Genomic DNA, 21,761 nt, shown 5'->3' on the forward strand with positions numbered 1-21,761 from the left:
GCTTGATTTTAAAGGAAAAGAAAAACGATCGATGTTTTATCGTTTATAACCGAAATGAAATATAATACATCAACGCTAGACAGTATCGAAATCAAATGTATTAATTAAATCTCTGATACCCGAATTTACCTAATTAGTATTATGTTGATGTGTTACCTTTAGGTTAGCAAAGTGAAATAAAATCAGCTTTATATATCCACAGTCGTGTATTACTGAACGATTTATTTTGATATTCTTCTTTATATGGTATTTTTTCCAACCTTTCCGTCAGTCTGCGCATTTATTTTGTATTTTACATTTCAAAATACATTTTACCAAGGAGATTGTATTTCAGTTAAAACATGTCCAAAATTAAGATAAAATACAAATCAAAAGAAAAAAGAAGGACAATTTTCCTTTCCAGTGTTCTAAAAGATGAGCCAGTACAGATGAAGAGACCATTAGAGTTCAATGACACCCAAACAAGGAAATTCGTATCGCAACTCGCACACAGCGCCGAGAACGGAAGAATGCACTACAGGTGAAAAAACGCCGTTTTTCTCATTGAACACTGGGGCTCTGATAGGACTTTCTTTTGCAAAATGAACGAAGCACAAAAAAGGTTGGCATTAGTTTCTCTGAACGAAAGGCACAAAAATCCTAATCACATATCGAAAAACTCGCTGATAATGTCACTCGCTGAGATGCTGCTTTCAATAACTGGCAGTCATGCTCGCGATCGATAGTCTTACATTTCTGCCGTTTGGATAGACAGGGGGTTATAAAGACCAACGTATTTTTAATCGCATATGCACAATGGAATTCTAATGGAACAGGTGACACTGTTGTAACACTTACTTAACGATGGTTTGGGTAGAGGTGAAGACATACAAATAGAAACCAATCGCCCTTAGCAGAAATTTATTTTTGTGGGATTCCGTGTACAACAAACGCAATATTTGATATGTTTGGAAAGACAGTCTAGGTGCCAGGCATATTGAGTTACATTTCTCGGAAGAAGCCCTTTTTACTCCTTTAACCCGAAAGACTAATGATTAGTCTGAAAGTTCGTTTCTAGCTTTTGACGTGATGCGTCAGGAGCCACCCTGTTTGGGTGTATAATTCAATTTAGTGTTACTTAAATTTACTAGTTAATTTTAAAACACGTTCGTAAAAATAATATTATAAATTCGCAAAAACACATCAATAACCACGTCTTAATTAAAGATAAGCATTTAAAAATTCTTAATGAAATAATGTTTAGGCATAATAATAATATACATAAGAAATCTGAATTATATAAATACCATTACAGATATGAGAAAATGGTCGAATGTCCAAATCAATACGCTGACAAAATGTGAAATTAAAAATTAAATGTATGTTTCGTGGAAAATGTATTATTGCATTTGCGTGTTTGATCCAAACTATATGTTATTGAACTATTCGCAAACTCTAGCCTCTGGAAATAAAGACTAATTCCGCAAACATTTTGCCCAGTTCAAAGCAATGTAAGCATTAAGAGGCTTATCCGGACGCAGAGAGGCGAGGGTGCGTCTGTTTGCTTGAGCTGTGACGTTCTTCAGCAGAAGGCATGACCAACAGCGTCCTTTGAGAGATTATACATCGCCGTTAATTGCAACATTGAACTGTCATCCAGTAAAGTTGATATTCAATGAAAGATTGAATATTAATCTTAAAATTTGAGCTAATTATAATGATACCATACTGTAACTACAATAAGACTCAGGAATGCAGTTTATTATTATTATTATTATTATTATTATTATTATTGTTATTGTTATTATTATTATTATTATTATTATTATTATTATTATTATTATTATTATTATTATTATTATTATTATTGTTGTTGTTGTTGATGATTTTGACTGCTGGTTAATTACCTGACGTCTACCCTAAAACACTTAATACTGTTATGTTTTACCTGTTCTGTTAATTGTCCTGTGTCCTGACCGGTTAATTGCCAAGCATCATTGAGATACGAGCCACGGAAGATACAGTATAAATGAATCAATCTTATTATTTTCCTGTACATACAATATTTAAAAGGACTAAATCGTTCTAGCTAATCGCAGTCGACCCCTTGCATGTCAGCTCAATTTAAAGGTTACCCATTTTTAATAATAAAACGTTATTTCCTTTACATAAAGCGGGATCTTTGAATAATTCCCTAAATATAACCTAAGGTGTTAGCTGTGACTGATTATATATATACGTTTTCATGGAGATAGTGCATCTTGAACTGTAGACTTCCGCATGTTCTGTTCCGCAGAAAGTCAGATGATTTACGGCTATAATTTCAGATTATTGTTGAATTGCTTTGTAATACTATTATAATAAACATTATAAAACAGAAACTGACGCAGTTATATCAAAGTTTATTATTACAGGAGGTGAAAAGTTGCATAAGATATCAATCACACACGGTGAATTGACCACACTGTTTTGACATCTTTGAAATCTGAGAAGATTTATTAAATGATGGAAATAATAAGGGTACGTTATCGATTGTTAGCAAATTAAGAAGCATAATTTTTGTTTTACACTGTTGTATAGTACTGTATATTAAACAGCTTTTATGGAGACTATACATTCGCTAGAAATTTTAAATGTAAGGTTTGCTTTAGAAGAGTTTGCAGTAAACATAATGGAATATATCCTAATATATATTTAAAGAAAATTTTGAAATACCCGAATGTTAAACATTAAGAGTAGCTTACTATTCCACCCGATTCACAAATTAATTGCAAGGATGTCGATTTTAAAGTATTAGTAAGATCTTTCTACGAAAATGTTACTAAAAATAAGAACCATTTAAACATGATTATGAAGTGCATCAGACGTTGAGAAACAAGTATGAGGTAGATAAAAGGTAGATTTGCCTTGAATTTAAACGACAGCGACAATGCCTGTGTTATCGTGTGTCCCACATTCTTAAAAGAGTAAAAACCGAAGCGCAATATTGAAGCGTACTTTCCGGCGCAGTGCTATAGGAATATTTAGGTAGTACTCAAAAAACATCCACTCTCGGTTCTTGGCTGAGCGACGGTGTGCCTTTCATAGCTGGGGGTTTAATTGCAGCCCCGGCGTACCAGGATCAGAATCGGATGCAGTATTGATGCAGAGGGATTAGAAGGTTGCACTGATGATGGACATTAAGAAGAGCAGTAATCCATCAACACACAATTTCATCTCAAAACTCCAGCGGCTCCGGAGAAGAGCACAGCCTGGCTTCCACACAGCAGAAACAAACAGGGTGAAAAATGGATATCGATTTCTACATTTCCATTTGCAAGTCGAATCAAATTTATTTAAGTCGTCAACATAATATATAATACATATATGTAGATGCAACATATAGCCTATAATCTGGTTTTGTAAATGTCTGCACACAATACATGTACCATGTATTGGTACCTCTGCACAACAGTAAAACAGAAAAAATAAACAAAAATTACAATAAAGAAGAACACAAATTACTTACAATTCACTGGTAGAAATTTCACGGACATAGACTAAAATCACCCAGTTAAAGCGAACACCTGCAAAATCACACATAAAGTACTTTTTGACGTAAAATATCTACATATGTGACAACAAATTATTAAAAAAACCAAAACAAAACCAAGGGACCTAAGAACAATGGTTTAATGCCATTTGAAGTATACAGATATTTTTTTCTCTTCTCATTCATCCATGTACATGCAGATATCTCAGCTATACATGCAAAGGAGACAAATCCTTGTGTTAATCTAGTAATGAACATGTTGTTGCATAAGGATATATTGAGAGCTGACATCAGTAACAAGACACCCATCCTGAAACCAGATGTACATTGCACTGGTGAATAATGAATGGGCTATTGCACCACACTATGCCTGATATAAGATAATGATGCTCTTATGCACTGCAATGTAAAATCAGCACTGCACATCTGCGGGAACCTGGGCTGTGAACTGTTAGAGCACTAAAACATGGGTATGCATACGCCTTCTGAAAGTACCTTTGAAGGGTTGCCTATAGATGTTCAGTAGTGTTGGTCCAGAAACTGGTTAGGCCAATGTATAACAAGACTCACTTAGCCTTTCATAGAAAGTGGAAATCATCCCCTAGATGAGGCCAGATTCTCCCACATCTAGTCTTTTGGTGGAGTTGAACTCTTTGCTGACTGAAGAGTTTTGCTGTGTGGCTCTGAAAGAGTTGTCCGTTATTGGTAAGAAAGGGTGATAGGCTCAGACAAGACTGAGATTCTTGTCTGAACTACATTCCCCAGAAGGCAATGGGAAATGACCTGGGCACCTTCAGTAGGCTGACCAGTCGGTCAAAGAAAGTTGGTCAGGTGACATTTAGGTGACTTTCAGGTGTTTATTTATCTCTTCTGGCTAGAAATCCCTTTGCTCATACTTAACATTTTAACAATATCACACACAGTGACAAATGTGTTACAGTGAATGATGATGGCTTAAAATGCATTCGATTTATGACACATAAATGTGTTTTGCATACAATAGAGATGTGGAATGTATTCCATTTCCTGCTGACAATTCTGCATTTACAAGTTTTGAGGTGTAAAGTTAAAAAAGAAGAATTGTGCCCCTCATGCTTTTCTTAAGGCCATTCAGATGGTAGAACGTGTGGCTCAAAAGTCTGTGACTTTAATCCCAGTCTTTTCTCCCAGGGTGTTCCGCCAGGCGTTGAATCCTTGGGTGCACTGAACCTGTCTTTCAATTCCAAGAGACAGGTGAATATTTACAGCAGGAAACCGGCTTCAGTATGAAATAGCAGTGACTGGATCTCAGCTCCCATTTCTTCACACAAAGACAGGTAAAATAGTGCTAACAAACCAGGTCTTTATCCCATTTACCAATTTGATTGCCATATTTAAAATTTCATGCAGGTTAGAGTTGCATTTCTCTGCTGGCAAGTGCCCTTCTGGACAGAACACCATGCGGTATAGAGGCGTGTTGTACATTCCCTCGTTCTGGCCATTAGCCTGTGTCTTTCGTTATCCCTAGTTGGTGTGCCATCTCTACACGGTCCAGACATCTTTCTTTTCAAAGACCCTTTGCCTTCATGAGGTTATCCAGAAATTATAGAACTTGTCCTTAAGCCTTTTGCCAACTCTAAATCTCCACAGCATGATGATCCTTCCACATGTGCTGCTAAGAAAGACAAGGACTGCACTCAGTCTGCAGTGGTTGTGCTTTCATCAATTTCTACAGCAAAACGTAAAAAACGCCATGCCACTCACTCGGTTGTGCACATATTATATACTATTTTATATACACAATATACATGTGTATTATATACTTACTTTGTTATACACACATATAGGGATACATATATTATATCCATACAATGTTATATATATATAATGCAAATATATACAATGAAATATACATATATATTATACTTGTGTCTTAAATGGTTCTTTGCAGTTATTTGTAGTGGGTCTTAACCTATCCCATGTGAAAGCTCCTTAGCTAGCATTTAACTGACTATGCTGGCAGGCTGGCTCACTGGAAAATTACAGATGTTTTGGAATCTTGTATCATGTTGCTGTCAAGGCTTTCCTGAAACAGGGGGCTTGGTGTATACAGTACACTGTGGATGTTTAACATTTCATTAAGGGGCTGCAGCATGATACCCTGCTGTCTACATGGGGGTTTCAGGTCATCATTGCAAATGAGGATTTGTTCTTAATGGATTTACCTGGTTACCTGGTTAAAAGGATTTAAAAAAAAATCATTCACAAGGCTTTTAGGACATAGCATTTAAAAACGTTAAACAATCAGAAAATAAATTGTACATATTAGAAAAATAATAGAAAATACCACAACTAGCATTCGGAAAATCAAATTAAATAAACAGTAAGGTAATTTCCGCGCTGAACAAAATACTCGCACTCCGATGAATAACTGAGTAAACGAAACACCGCCTGTAACTTGCGCCATGGCGAATATTTCAAAAGATTTCTGCAAAACAATTTCCAGCCCGGCTTTTAAGCAAGGCGAGAAACAGCTCTGAAGGTATTTCACTGAAGTAACAGATAAGAGTTTTACCACACAGTCACTGTTGTGAGGAGGCCCACAACAATAAATGCAACATCAGCTCCAGAAACGGTTTTTACAGATTTCACATGGAAGCTGATTTACAGAAATAAATGCTATAGTAAACATAAATATCACAAAACTGTTCATCCTTCCGTTTTTCAAGAATCACAAAGGCTGAACAGATCGTCTCCTGGAACAGAAGGTGAAGACAGGTAATGGGTGTAGCTGCTCTGAAAAGAATCAAAGAATCACGAGGCTTTTTAAACAGAAAATATCATTTGGAGGCACCCTTTTCAAACGTCTGCAATACGCCAAACAAGCGTTTTCGTATTTAGACTTTCAACTCGTAAAATAAATGTAAGTGCACCGTTCACGGTTTTTAAATGATTAAATAAAGCCAAGTCCCTTTTGGTAAAAGCAGTGTTTCTTTGCTATCTTGTCAACGTGCGTCTCGCACAGTGATGCAGGAATATTCAATCATTGGTGATAGGTGGCGTGTTTGTCTTATCCTTGAGCCAAGAAACATCTTATATATTTGGAATGTATATTGAAATTCACATTTAATTATTAATAAAGCAATCTATCTTGGATAATAATTATCTTTCGAGTGCTTCCTTTAGTTTTTTTTTGTAAGCATGTTTACTAGCTGCAGATGATATCTGCTACAATTTCTAAACATTCGGCGTCTCGGTCTGTTCAATTTAGCGCTGACAAAATACAAACTCACTCTGCTAACGTCGTACAATCTGCAGGGCAGGAAGGGCATAAACTAGTGTAGTGGATGCAAGGAAATTGTGTCAGTGTTTTCCTAATGCAGAAAAGAGCATGAAGCAGGTCAAGCAATTCAGGGAAGCAGGAGGAGCTAGTTTGAATAAGACACCAGTGGACTGGTTAGGATCTTTGCCCTCAATGCAGTACCTCAAAGCTCAGGCCTGCATCTCGGCTTTTCTCTCTGTTCCCCTTCATCTTTAATCTGAGAGACCTGTTTAATCAGAGCGTCGTCCATTAATAAAGACAACCAATCATTCTGCATCATGCAGTTCTTTAAGGAAGAAATAACTCTGGAAACTAGAGTCACCACTCTCAAGCAAACCATTAAAAAAAAAACAACAGCAGGTGTATCGCCAGTGGATTTCACTGGTGCAAAACAAGATGCCTGTGTCATTTGGACCTCAGAATAGTCACGATTGAAACGTAAAAATGCACACGAAAATGCACACATCTGAAGAAAATAGCCAAGAATCCTGATGTAGACAAAAGCATCGAGTCGACATCAAAAACACAGCTGAGGGCCTTGGTGTCGGACAGCACCCTCTCGGGATCTGAGTGGCTTCACAGAGCTGTCTTTTTTTAATCTGGAAAGCACACCCTTTTTAATCTCTCTCCTCTCTTCTCAACATGTGCATTAGGCAGGCTTACTGGAACATTAACCCTTCCCTTGGCCCCGACGCACAGATCATCAGATCCAGAGGAATTTGAGTGCAGGAAGTGTCTCCACCGGGCCCTCTCTCTGCAGTCCTGAAACAATTACGCCGCACTTTCTTATGCTCTGGTGTTGCCTTTTGATTAAACAATACTACCAGAGAAGAATATTGTTTTTGATATCTTAATGTTTCAGACATGTGCCTGTACACGGGACCTTTCAGAATGGGGGGTACAGTGTGAGGTGCTCACCTCCTCTGCCTCACATTTCCTGGGCTGGATTCCTGCCTGGATGTCCTTCTGTGTGGAGTTTGTATTTTGTCCAAGTAGAATTTCTGCGTGTGCTCAGGTCTCATCCTGCCTCCTGAACGCGTACAGGGCTGATATATTAGTGTTCATTGATCACCCCTTTGTGTGGGATGGATTGTAATGGGCCAGCGTCCAGCCCAGGGTCTGGCCCCGCCCTGTGCCCGGTACATGTGGGACAGATTCTGGGTTCCCAGAAATGAGGGGCTTTCTGAAGATGGATACATGATTTGAAATTTTAATAACTGTCTAAAAGTTCTAAAGGTCTTGTCAATTCAGTCTACATTATCGTTTTGTAATACAAACAGAAGTACATAACGTATATGAAATAAATAACAACTGTAATTTTAGTATTAAGTTGATTATGTGGTGATAATCGTTCACATTTCCAGTCTGGTGTTTTTTCAGGTGTCAATGGCTGTGCTTGATTTGGTATTTACAGACAGTGATCTGTACGGGTGAAAGAGATCCTGTTTGTCTGACTGTTTCAGGGAAGCTTGTTCTACTCATTTATAATGCAGAGGGTCCCATAGCCATTATGATACCGAAGCATCTTTCTCTCTTTGGGGAGGAGGAACACAAAGCTTAAGCCGAATACAGTTCTTACCCATTGTTTGCTTAAAAGCAACTGACATGCACCAGAATTGTGGGGCTGTACTTTAATCAAAAACCAGGCAACAGCTATGAACTTTCACGGTTTCAGGAAAAACAATCCACTGTAAAATGTTCTACTTTGCTTTCTCTTTGATTTTACTGCAAATTTCAACACAATTCTCTAATGAGAAAAACATTAGTTTCCTTAAACTACCAAATGCTCACTGATGCAATCAACACCACATTATTTACCATTTTCTACTTAGCAGCAGGGCCTTCTTGAGAGAACCCTAGCACAGGTCAGAAAACTCCAGAGAATCAATTAACTGTAATATGAGGCGCAGCTCATGGGAAAAGTAGAATTTGTCGGTAAAAGGAAAATTAAGAACCATATCTGTGATGTTCCTGAAGGAGCTGGCGACAACCAGAGAGACACGCTATGCCTCCCACAAATAATACTGCAGTCAAAAATGTTATTGCTCCGAGGCATGGAAACAAATTCATCATCTCTCTGGTCAAAATACATTTAAACATTTTATTTATTGCCTTTTTTCCAAAACAACCAATATTTGCACCCATTGGATGGGTATCTTTCTATAACAATCGAGGCCCAAGAGTACAAAGCATTTTTATCAAAACATCACTGCCTTTTCCATTTCCAAAGTTGTATTCAGTGCAGATTCATACACTTGGTGATCAACATCAAAATCAATAATAATAATAATAATAATAATAATAATAATAATAATAATAATAATAATAAAGGCAAGGAGGTGTTAGATTATGAGACTGAGCAGGAAATTACACGTTCAAAGCAACTAACGTGGAGCTGAGAGATTTACAAAAGTTAAAATATCCACATTTCGATATATGCCTAATTTTTAAGACTGGATTTGTGTTAAAGATGAAAGTCTTGTTTTCTGCGTTTTTTTAAAAGAACAAATATTCAACGTAATCAAAAGATCCATTGATGTAGCTACTCGGTTCCAAGGCATTGTAGACGTCAGTTACAAAATAAAAATAAGACCATCCATGAGTTTTTAAATTGGCAAACCTTTGGGTTAGTGGAGACAGATACGGCGTACGGTATTATTTTCTTGGCTTATATTCACACAACAGACAGATTTGACAAATTCCATCTGCAGAACATATTAAGGCTGTGACTGAGCGTGTCGTGAAGACTGCCCATGTGTTTGGCGACATATCAGAGATGCAAGGTTTCTATCAAGGCTGTTGTCAGGAGAAAGAACAGGAAAGTTCAGAGCTGCAGTTAAAGCTATTTTAATGCGTCCACTGCGGGCCGTCACGTGACGGCCACGATTTGTCTTGTCCAATTAGACAGGCAGGAGCTCGATTCACATTACATCATGCAAGCCTGCAGCCCCAGTGCAGCCCACCTGACCAACGCATTGCGGATAAACTTCCCCTAAATATTTCATTGAGAAGCTCAGATTTCTTTAACCCCCGAGGTGAAGCCTGCAGAAAGCCCACACAGCCAACCCCCACCTCTCCACCCCTCCCTGCACCCAAAACCCCTTTGTATGTGTGCGCTGTCACACAGTGCTCGAGAGGGAAACAAGCGCATCTCACCCACTGCAAGGTGTTACTGTAAAACTGCGCCCCTAAGAAACTTATAAAAAACTAACTGTAAATGACAGGAAGTAAAGCCGAATACTGAGAAGTCCAGAATAATAATATGTATTTCTTAGTTAACCTAAGATGAGTGTCTGCTTACTTTGTCCCTCCACTGTCCCAGACGGCAAATTTACTTTGCATGAAGGTAAAAGATGCAATAAGGCACACGATACATTTAACACAACATGAACCCATTTACAAATAAGAAACACAGATGCTTAAATGAGGAAAACAAGTTAGCTGCTTAAGGAAGTTTCACAATTAAAAATAAAACAATGAAAATGGGAAAGAGGCGTGTGAGATAGATACATAAGATGCTGCAAGATGAAAAAATAAAGTAAAATATACAAGCAGCTGTCCAAATTAAGCTAATTAATAGAAGTGGGAATGAAGGATAATTTAGGTTATTATCGTCTAGCGGGGTCTAAATGGACGCCCTAATGGAAGGAGCTGAAATTCACTGTGCAAGGGGTGTTCCACAGTTCACACGGAGGTAAAAAAAAAAACTTTCCAAAATCCCAGGGTGCCAGAACTCCAGGGTTGGAAAGACTGACGTTCAGTTTAGTGATACTTTTCTGCGGACTGACACTCTGCCCCTTGTTCTTCTCCTAGTACAAAGATGTCTCATTTCTTTAAAAACGAACTCTTATCACAGTTTCTCTTACACGTCGACAGTAGAAGCAGAAAGCATGCAGACAGGAGCATGTTTCACACAATCACACAGAACAGTAAAACAACTTGTCCTCAAATAAACTGCATCATGTGCTTTTGAGGTTTTCACAATACTTCTTTGCCTTCTCAGGAAGGGTTTGACTTCAGGGGCTTGCCAGCCCACGTTTATTATTTTTAAGAATCAAGTCTTTAGCTAGTAAAGAAATGTGTGCTGAAGCAAGACAAACGGGAGTTCACAAACACCGTACTCAAGTTGTATTACATTTTCTGGTGCCTCCGAGCAGTGCTTTCATTTAAGGAACGAGCCCAGACGTGTTCTTTCATTGAGCTGACTTCGCAAATTAACAATTAAGGAAACATTTCTCAGGAGAAGCCGCCAAAATACGTTTTTCAGCAATGGTTTCCCTGAATTCTAGTCCCTTAAACATATTTCCACTAATCACTTGTTACCAGGCTGCTTTTTCATTGTATAAAAACAATGATTGGCTGATCAAAGACATATTCCCTGAGAAAGTCTTAGGAAATATGCAGACATTTGTTGAGTACGGCACTAGCTCTTTGTTTTTCACAATTTAATTAATGGCCTGCTTAACTAAATATGGACAAAGCAACTCATTGAAGAGGCCACTAAAAAGTGGACAAGGTCTAGGAGCACATATATAGAATATGTATGGTTTCTCTTGGTTGAAAAATGCATTGGAAACTAGAGTGTTATAAAATATTGCGGGCAGAACATCCAGTAGGTATGGTTCCCAAAAGGAGATAAGGCTATGTCCCCGTTGATGTGCCACTTCATTTCATTCTACATTCGTTAATTTTCTATTATTCACCAGTCATGAAATTGTTTATTTTTCCAGTCTCTTATCAGATGCTCCCTGCCATTTCTCTGCCCAACCCCACAATCTCGGAAGCAGTCCATGATTTTATCTATCTTCAAATTGGTTTAATCTACATTTACTTTATTGTGTTTCTTGCATTTTTTTATTGCTAGGTAATTTATGAAGTACGTATGCTTGTATGCATTCTCTATTTGTTGTTTAAAAATACAAATTAGAAAAGGAACTTAGAGAGGCGAGAAAGTTTTATCGTGTTCTGAGTTTTAAGTACATTGAGAAATACTGTACAACACTATGATATCCGAGAATTAAAACAATCAATTTTGAAAAGGTTCTATTAAAGTCTGTTACAATTTTTTAAATATATGATGCTATATCAAATCTATATCTGAGTCTATTTTTTAAATAATTTGCTTAAATTCAACATATTCCTGTTTCTTTTTGTCCTTCCAGTATGACATTGACATTCACATTTATGGCTGCCAGAACATCAGCTCATATGTTTTGCAGGATTTGTCAGAGCGCAACCTGCTTTTGTACACAGAATACAAACCCACATACCAGCCGTAGTATGGAGTCTCATTCATTCCGGGAAAAAAAATGCAGATTATTATTCAGCAGGTCTCTGACTTCTGAAATGGGGGAAAGGACAGATTGTTGCTTGACAGAACATTTTGGCAGAAGCCGAGATTAAATTGCCTTATGTCACAGAATTTATTTCTGTACCGTTCCTGCGCATTTGATACTACGGAAGTAATGATGCCAAACCCGTGTGAACGACACAACTGTAGCGCCCTCTTCTGAACGGCAGTTCAGTTTCAAGACTTGGTCAAGAACCTGTTTCTGGTTTTGCATCCGAGTGCAATTTACTCACAAGTCTCTCATAATATTGATATTATTATGTAATATTGTTATGTGCGTTTACCAGTAAGTTGTATAAAAAACACTGAAAAATATGCTGTAGCATTTCGTCTAACAGCAGAAACAAGTGGAAGTGAAATTTTCTGCAAACATGTTATATGCCTTTGCTCTTTGATTATTTTTTACAAAACATGTTCACTAAAGTGGTCCAGGAAGATGCATCACAAAAACTCGTTTGGAATAGCCACTTAAGTTTACGTAAATACCACGTCGTTTCTGCATTTTGAAACGTCGTTTGTCATTTGTTGTTAAGACAAGATTTTCTACTGAGAGAAAGAAAAGCAAAATGAATTATAATAAAGAAACTTACCAGGTGAGTTTATGTACTTGATGACAGGGGCGTGGATTACTTGTCACATTCATGGCTCTATACACTCCAGGGTAACACTATAAATCTGTAATTTTAAAACACTACGTCACCTGACGAATTCCCTATACTGTATATTTTCATATACAGAACAGTATTACACAATCACTGAAAGGTACTAATATGACAACACCATTTCATCGTAGTTTTTTCAAATGTTAAACGAAAACCACAATATATTGTTTCAAAATGCTGTGTTGTCAAGTATTCATTTTAATTGCTTACACTTATATAGCGCTTTCCAGGTCATTGGGGACTCCCCTCCACCACCACCAATGTGCAGCATCCACTAAGGAAAACGAGTTCATTCACGAACATTTAAGTCATGCTTGGCTCACTTTGGCGCTGTTAATCCAGTACTGGGAATCAGTTTAATTTTGTGCTCAGTAGAAGCCCGCCTTTCCGCGGCGAGGTACATATTCACCTTTCAAGCGGAGGAGAAAGTTTAGGCGGAATACAAATGTTGTCCTGCCATCTGCTGGAGACATTCACTCAGAAAAAAAAAGAAAACCTTTTCATTTCCGAGCTGCCACCTAGTGGCCTGACGCGCTTGTGCTGGAGTTCTCAGTCCTCGGTCTGCGGACATTAGCTCTTCTCCCAGTCTATGCTACACCGGTAACCAGTCAACTGCGAAACGGGAATCAGCGCAAGTTTATTTTTCGACTTAAAAATTCAAGACCTCATGTTACTTATGTAGGCGACGCTTAAAAGACACCCTCCACCATGATTAGGAGCTTGAAGAATTCAGGTAAATCCTATTATGAAGTCAATTAAGGAACTGAGAGGTTGGCTGGAATAAAACCCGCAGGTGCGTCCGTCCCAAGGGGGGGACAGCGAATCCTGCTCTATGCAGCACTGGATATACCCACAATCAATTTATGTTTTGTAGCAGGATGCTCATGTTCATATAATAGCAGGTTGAAGTCATGTCTTGGCATTTGCCAAACCACTTTATATCATACGGTGTCGCGGGAAGCCAGAGCCTACCAGGCAAGGAACAAGTGCAAAGCAGGGTACAGACAGTCCATCGTAGGGCAAGTGCAAGCCAGTCATACATGGGTACAGTTTGGAAGCCATGGTAAAGGCCAAGGGGGGACATTTGGCCAGGACACTGGGACAACTCCCTACTCTTATCGAGACATGCCTGGGGATCTTTAATGACCACTCACGAGTCAGGACCTCAGTTTAAGATCTCATCTGAAAGACGGCGCCCACTACGGTATAGTGTCCCCGCCACTATTCTGGGGCATTAGGACCCACACAGACTGCAGGGTGGACGCCCCCTGCTGGTCCCACTAACACCACTTCCAGCAGCAACCAGAGTTTCCCAGGAGGTCTCACATCCAGGTACTGACCAGGCTCAACCCTGCTTAGCTTCTGTGGGCAGCCAGTTGAGAGTTGCAGGGTGATATAGCTGCTGGCAAAGTAAAAAGTAAAAATACAGAAACTGCATCTAGTCAATAAAACCGATTAAAATATTTTTTGTAGGTTTATAAACCACTCAAGAAAAGGTTAAGCATGAACAAGGAACAGCTAAGCCACATTAACTCCTGAAAGTATTTTTTTAGGTTTTCAAGTTCTCTTTAAAGCAGCATTATGTAGAACTGTTAGACTGGCCTAATTAGCCAACAATGAGCTGATTTAGGTTGTGCAGAGCCCTTGTGGACTGAAAGCCTGCAGACTGGATCCCCCCTACCCTAGGTGAAGAAGACTGGGTAAAGAAGGGGTCTTCCATCCTGGAGAACTGGCACAACTCCTGCATACCAGCATTTCAGGCAGCAGACACCCATGGGAGCGAGTTCCCCCAGTACCCAGCAGGTGTGCACTCTGTGGCCAGCCTGCTGTCTGTGGCCGACGCCAAGAAAAGACGTGGCAATTGTTCCGAGTCAGACCAGCAGGAGCCCTCTCTCGGAATCACGCGGATCTCCTCAGCACCGCTGAGACAAAACAGTGAAGACACAGCAGGTCTCTTCATCCAAAACAGCCTGGGCTGCTGGTGTGGCACTGGGCCGCCATCTTGATGGCCAGTATCGCCAGGCCATACCCTGCCAACAGCACTCATGAGCTTTCAGGGCATTTCAAAAGCTAGAGCTGCCAAACCACCCACCGACTCCGTGGAAACCCCTTCGGAGCAACGAATAGCAGACAGTGGGCCCGGTCTGGCTCCTAACTTCAAGTTGAGATCTTATTTCCATGGCAACAGCCGTCACCACCATAGCTCCTAGAACTTTCCTCACTGCAAACCAACCCCAACCCACCTCACCATGAAACAGTCAAGGGCACGAACAAAACAAACCTCTCCAAAAGGTCCACATTTAAAGTTTTTTATTAAAAAAAAGTTATTACAGTTTTTCATTTATACACAACTATTTAAGGTTATAATCCTATAGATAGAAGGCATTTGTCACTCGTGACCGGCATGCCCACTACATAATCACAATGCAAAGTAAAAGGAAGGGGAAAAAAAGAAAAAAAGAAGGGGGGGGGGGGGGAAATCAGCCAGACTCAGGACGGAAGAAACGCCCTTTTGACTTTTCAAGTATCACACACTAGGTACCAAATACAGAGCTGCGATTAAAATAATGGCCATTTCCCATGCTGCACACACCCCCCTAACACAGTGCAGGCGTTAACTCTGAAGAAGCAAGACCTGAAAGAAAGGGATCGTGGTGCAGCCTGACCCCACGGCTGGCCGGCCCTTGGGGTCGGACAGCCTGGCCAGCACACCAGCCGAGTGGAGGGAGAGGTCAGGGCAGGTGCTGTTGTGCTTCTGGCAGGAGATCTGTCTCTTTTCTCCTTCCTGCAGGGTTATCAGTCAGGTAAAAGTGGGCCAGGCCGCTCTCCTGCGGATACAACTTCATCACTCGCGGCATCGAGTGTCTAATACATTACCAGAAAGGAGCGGGAGAGAAGTCCTAGGGCTGAAACTGCGTGGCATGCCGAGAAGCAAAGGCAGTCATGCCTCGGAGGATAGGGGGAAAATGAAATCCTGGAACAGATGCAGTATCAGATTTTTTTTCTGTTTATTTACGTTACAAGGGAAGCACAATCTTTAGTTTTGGATTTTGTATCAATCAAATTCTTGACTGGAGGAGAAAGGGAAAAAAAAAGAAAAGATTACAAATATCCTCTTAACATTTAGGATTACCTAAAAAAAAAGGAAAAGGCTGGCTTTGAACTGTTAATGGCCTACGCAGGCCATCCACCCTATAACGTTTTTGCCATGTTACAACAGCCATAGCCCAGGTCTCCCGGGAGAATTTTTTGTTGTCCAGTTTTGTGCTCCCACAGCAGAAGAGCCCAACACCACAGCCTAGAAATGGTGTGGGTCCCAGTGTACTCATCATGAACACAAGTACCTAACATAGCTGGTAGTTCTCCTTTAATGCTTTTTATTTTTACAATACTGCATCAATGTGTAGAAATTAAAAAAATAAAAACCTATTGAAAGTCTTCTTTAAAAGAAATTCAAGCTTCTACTCAAAAATCTAAATATGGATGAACTCCAAACCTCCGTGTTTAGCATCAGATTGCAAATCTTTTTGCAGTTGTTGACTTGTTGTTTTTTTTAAACAGACAAGCTCAGAATCAGCTAAGTGTGCAGTCAAAGAGGAAATCGAACAACTGATCATTGAGTTTTGCAGGCTCAAATTCTGAGATACCAAACGACTATTATGTGACAGCCTTTTTCACATTGGTTTGGGAATTAAAAACCCATATTCCATTTGGCATATTCCAAAACGTTGACCTACTCTGGATTCTAATTGTGACCAGATTTTAAATGCACTTTGTATATTAGTTGCCACAGTAACCAGACCTTATTGAATACTGAAAAACAAGATTTATCATTTCACCCAGTGTGGAATTCATCACATTTCACAGGTTTAAACTTGTAGTTCCTGCATATGTGCACAGCTTCCGCACAGGCACAAAAATGTAATCCAAGGCTCTTACTTTTAAGAACTGATTTCAAAATAAATATGACACAATGTTATATCAATGTGTCCCAAAACAAATTTACAACAGCCTGAAGTAACTTAACAGTTGACCTGTACAAGTCTCTATAATTTGCATATGGGAACAGGCAGGGAAGGAAGCTTAAATCTTTGGAATATCTATTTAACCATGGAATAGGCTAAATTAAGCGAGTAATATTTTTTTCAAGATGTTAGCTCAAACAGGCTATTTCTATAATTATTAAAATCATACAAATCTTTTTCAAATTTAAATCACCACCCAGCAAACTATCCCTATGTAAGTCAGACACCTCTAGTTCAGCACAAGCAATAGGCAAGTTGATAGGTAAAGCAAGTTTAAAAGGACCTGCAGAATTCCCCCCACAATTACCATGTTCTAATGAAGAGTAATCAAGTTTACCACTACATAATACATACTTAACTCTAGCCTTCAAACAGAAGCCACAAATGTTAATATATTTTTCTTTTTAAAGCATACTAGCTCAACAAAGCCCTATACAACTTCAGTTCTGTATCATGCCACAATGTACAAAAGGTTGTTGAGATAAAAAAACAAAACAAAAGCACAGGTGGTTCTGGAAACTAAAGGGGAAAAAACATGCAAATTTAAACTGAATTTAGTTCTTCTAGACTAAGAAAATATAGAAGATCTTTGTGCTTTATGGATACCAACTGACTGTGTTTGTCTCCCTCTGAATCTCTCTACGTGGCTTTAGTAATGCTCTTGAAAGAAAAACATTGACTGACGAATGGGAAGGAGAAGGCTCTGCAACCACCAAGTCAGGCGTGACCTCACTGCTGCGTTCAGCCCCTCGCAACCATCACCCCCTCAGTGACGTGGACAGCAGGCCCCCGCCTTCCACCCTGCTCTGCCAGCAACACAGATGGGGGAAAAAGGGGCCCAAATGTTTGTTGAAACCTATATTGCAACACTGGGTAGAAAACCAAAACCTACCACTTTTTTTTCAGGGATTTTTTTTTTGTCCCTAATACATCCATGCGCAAAAAGAGAAATGTCTACAAAAACCATTTACACTAAGGCGTGGACTATCAGTGGATTAACTCGCTGGCAGGTGAGGTGTCAGGACGTAGTATCGTTGTCTTCTGCCAAGGTTGGTCGCCTCTTCCATTATTACCACAACAGGGTTATAATGCTAAAATAAAAAGCTGGATTTGAGTCCTGCACAGACAGGAAAATGCATTTAAAAAACAAACATTACAGCTTTTCATACTTAAATGGAAGCAAAAACCTGCGCTATACAAAATGGGCTCCTGAAGCTACATTTCCATTTTTTTTTTAAATAAAGCAAGCAACCTCCGAGCTATTGTATTAAATTAAAACAGCCACTAACTTCAGTAATATTTGCCAGGTATTAACAAGCAGTAATCCTGCCGAACTGTTTACATATCCAATCTGTTTTATACAGTTCAAGATCTAAAAAAAAATTACGTAAGAAAGGGCTTAACTGGAAGAGAACGTCATGTCATAGCCATGATGCAATTACCAGCAACAACATCCTATTTTTATTTTTTCCTCGGTGCATTGGTCACAAAGAGAAGGGATGCGTTCCCCTTGGCCTTGCCTATCGAGGCATCCGTTTTGTTCTAGAGTTGAGTCACACGTGAGTTAGGCTGACCAACAGGATACAGCGATCACATGCATTCGGGCTAAGCAGCTACCAAAGTGGAATGTGGGAATGCTATGCGCCTTGGGTTGAGAAATGACTGGGAAATGAACATCTAGAGAGTGAGATATACACCAACGCTATATCCATAAAAATCCTTGTTTAGTAATAAAAAAAATTGCCTTGTTTAAATATGAATATTATAGTCTGCTTCTCATGGTTAAGAAATCATATAGTCTCTGTTCTGTTAAGGGCGCCTCTTTTTACTACAACTCCATATCCTGTGCCTCATCTTCCGAAAAATCCGACATCGAACTCTCCGACGAACTGTCCCCGGCCGCCTCCTCCTGCTCCTTCAGAGCCTCCTCTGTTGCATATTTCTGGATGTATTCTGGGGAGGGAAAAGAAGATGATTAATAGCACACTTCTAATCTATGCAAAGAGACCAACTGCATGCTGGGCCGGTCTACAGAAGAATAATCATTAAAAAGACATGACTCTGCTCGATGCAGAAGCAAAGTTTCAGCAGCCTCTTTTCAACACCAACCCAAGGCCGTCTGAACACAAAAAAAGATGACAAGTACCCATCAAGCATTTATACATACACAACGCAAGTGAAGGGATACACTCAAACCTGAATGGTTAACTCCCTTTTCAGTGGATTCAGTTTTTTTAATAAATTTAATTTTGAACATCAGAGCCTGTAGATGAAGGTCATTTATGCCAGAAAAGAAAGAACCTATATTGCTTTTTCTATTCTGATAAGACTATTTTAGAAACTTTGAGCACACATTTTTGTGAACCCAATTTTTGAAGTTCAAAACCCTTCAATCAGCTCTCTGCTGTCTTATTCATCCGAAGTTTTTGGATGACTCTGCAATTGTGGGGTGTATTAGAGAGGGGAGGGAGGAGGAATATAGGAGCTTGATTACCAACTTTGTGGAGTGGTGCCATCTTAACCATCTCCAGCTTAACACCAGCAATTCCAAAGAAATGATCTTCAACTTTCGAAGGAATAAGTCTCCGCTGGACCCTGTTTCCATCCAGGGTGAGGACATAGAGGGTGTACATTCCTACAAGTACTTAGGGGTACACCTGGATGATAAGCTGGAGTGGTCTGGTAACACTGACGCCCTGTACAAGAAAGGTCAGAGCCAACTCTATTTTCATAGGAGACTCAGGTCCTTTGGTGTGTGTGGAACACTGCTACACATTTTTTATGAATCAGTGGTGGCGGCGGCCATCTCCTACGATGTTGTGTGCTGGGGCAGCAGCATCATGACAAAAGATGCAAATAGGCTCAATAAACTCATCAAGAAGGCTGGCTCTGTGTTGGGGATGAGCCTTGACCCCCTGGAGGTGGTGGCTGAGAGGAGAATGCTGGCCAACCTCACAGCCATCATGAACAACACCTCTCATCCGCTTCATGGGACTGTTACTGGGCAGCGGAGCACTTTTAGCAACAGACTGCTCCAGCTACGGTGTTCAAGGGAACGTTTCCGCAGGTCTTTCCTCCGGGCGGCTGGCAGGGTGCATAACGCTGCCCTAGACTAGGACTGTTAGCCCTTCATTTGCTCGTCTATCGACAGCATGTTTGCTCCATTGTACTTTTTGGACAATCGGTCTGTATAAACCTATGCACATTTTGCACATATTTTATTGTTTTTACAGTGACTATGATCATCACATTTTGCACACACCTATGTATTTATTTTTATTTATTTTGTTGTCTTTTGTTTTAATCCTATGGGATTAATAAAGTATTATCTATCAATCTTATTGTAAAATCTGTGCAGAGTACAGTCTATTGATGGGATCCCAGGGTAAAGTCTACATCAGATAGGTGCATTATCGAAATTGCTGAAGACCATTTGTAAATTTTATTTATACAGAATTGTGCAAGATATTCCATATTGGCACATCACTGCAGATAATGATTGATTTTGTTCTTGGAAATGTGTCTAACTGGACATATTTAAACTCTTCTGTTTGGAACTTGATCTAAGTCATCCCTGTCCTGAATAAGTCTACTGAAACATCTTTCTGACTGCAATCCACCATAATTCTAAACCTTTGGTTGTTAACCTCTTTATCCCCACATGTACACTAAAGTTTTAAGGCATATAAAGAAAAATATAGGCGTACAAAAAATGTGTTTAAAATTCACTCAAATTAATTGTGGAATATTCACCACCCAACCCCCTATTTAATTAACACCTGTCCAGTTTTACTTAAGTTACCCATTATAGCTTCTATACTGTAGAACAATGACTTGAGCCTATTTTCAGTCATGTTTCAAAATTCAGCCCACTATAAAACTTTGCCTGCAAACTTCGTGAAGTTCTTTGTGTGAGTGTTTAAAACTCTGCTGGATTCTTTGAGCTTTCTGAAGCCAAAAATAAAACCAGTCCTTCAGTTTTGGTTGGCAGGACCACAAAATGTCTGCTGTATCTGGACTGTCTCATTAAAGCTTAGATGGAGAGTCCAGTGTTTGAAAGCTCTTTTGTCATGTCCCTTGAGTATTGCATGGCTGCAGATGAGTCAAACTATTTCTACTTTTGGAATTATCTTAATCTTTCCTGTCTGCTATTCAAGATTCCTATTTCTACCATTATTACTTTCAGATGATGGCTCAGCTACACCTTGGACCCATTTATTTTGAAAGATATTTGAAGGAAGTGCAAACATCCTGACTGCTCATGTACTATACTGTACTTGAAGTGTCATTCAATAAATATTCCCATTTTGGTGTGACTTCCTGACTTTTTCAATTTCATCAGTAGATGCTGCTACTAAAGTTTGTATACTTTACAGGTACCTGCCAGAAATTTAAGAGAATCTCTGACAAGACTGAGGACATGTTCACAGACATCAGACATAAATCTTGCAAAGCTTCAGGCTTCAGTGTTGGTATGGAGCCAATTGGTGCCTTGGTGATAAAAGAAATCTGTTTTCAAATTTTTACACTTTTTATGCCATTTGAAATGCCTGTTATGCCCATCATAAAGGAATACTTAAGCTATGAAATGTTGTTCAGTTAGCAAATTTGCCACCTGATGTGCCTTAATCTCACCAAAATTAGCCTACTGTAAAGCCTTACTTACTGGGGCACCACCTATGGTACTAAACGGGCTTTTGAATGACCAGAACTCTGTGACCCTTGTGTATCAGCTTACATATGAGGCAACTATAGGTTATCCTAAGGATTAATTAGCTTTAGGTCTACACTCATGGAATCTATAACTGGATGATATCCACATAATTAGCCACTATCAAATGATCTCTTTTTTTCTTGTAACCCTTTCTTATATTTTCTAATTTGAGATCTGCTGATTCAGGTCTTCTTACTC

General features: G+C 39.3%; 1 protein-coding gene across 2 annotated transcripts in view; it reads right to left on the bottom strand.

The window, feature by feature from the left end:
* Nucleotides 1-15,119: 15,119 nt before the first annotated feature.
* Nucleotides 15,120-21,761, bottom strand: part of ube2h (ubiquitin-conjugating enzyme E2H (UBC8 homolog, yeast)) — a 40,455-nt gene continuing 33,813 nt past the window's right edge. For both annotated transcript variants that reach the window (XM_006633426.3, XM_015352584.2), the window contains one exon: nucleotides 15,120-18,802. In XM_006633426.3, coding sequence (XP_006633489.1) covers nucleotides 18,678-18,802 — 125 coding nt within the window. In that variant the 3' untranslated portion in view covers nucleotides 15,120-18,677. The remainder of the gene's footprint in view (nucleotides 18,803-21,761) is intronic.

This window comes from Lepisosteus oculatus, chromosome 7, assembly GCF_040954835.1.
Source record: "Lepisosteus oculatus isolate fLepOcu1 chromosome 7, fLepOcu1.hap2, whole genome shotgun sequence".
Lineage (NCBI taxonomy): Eukaryota > Metazoa > Chordata > Actinopteri > Semionotiformes > Lepisosteidae > Lepisosteus > Lepisosteus oculatus.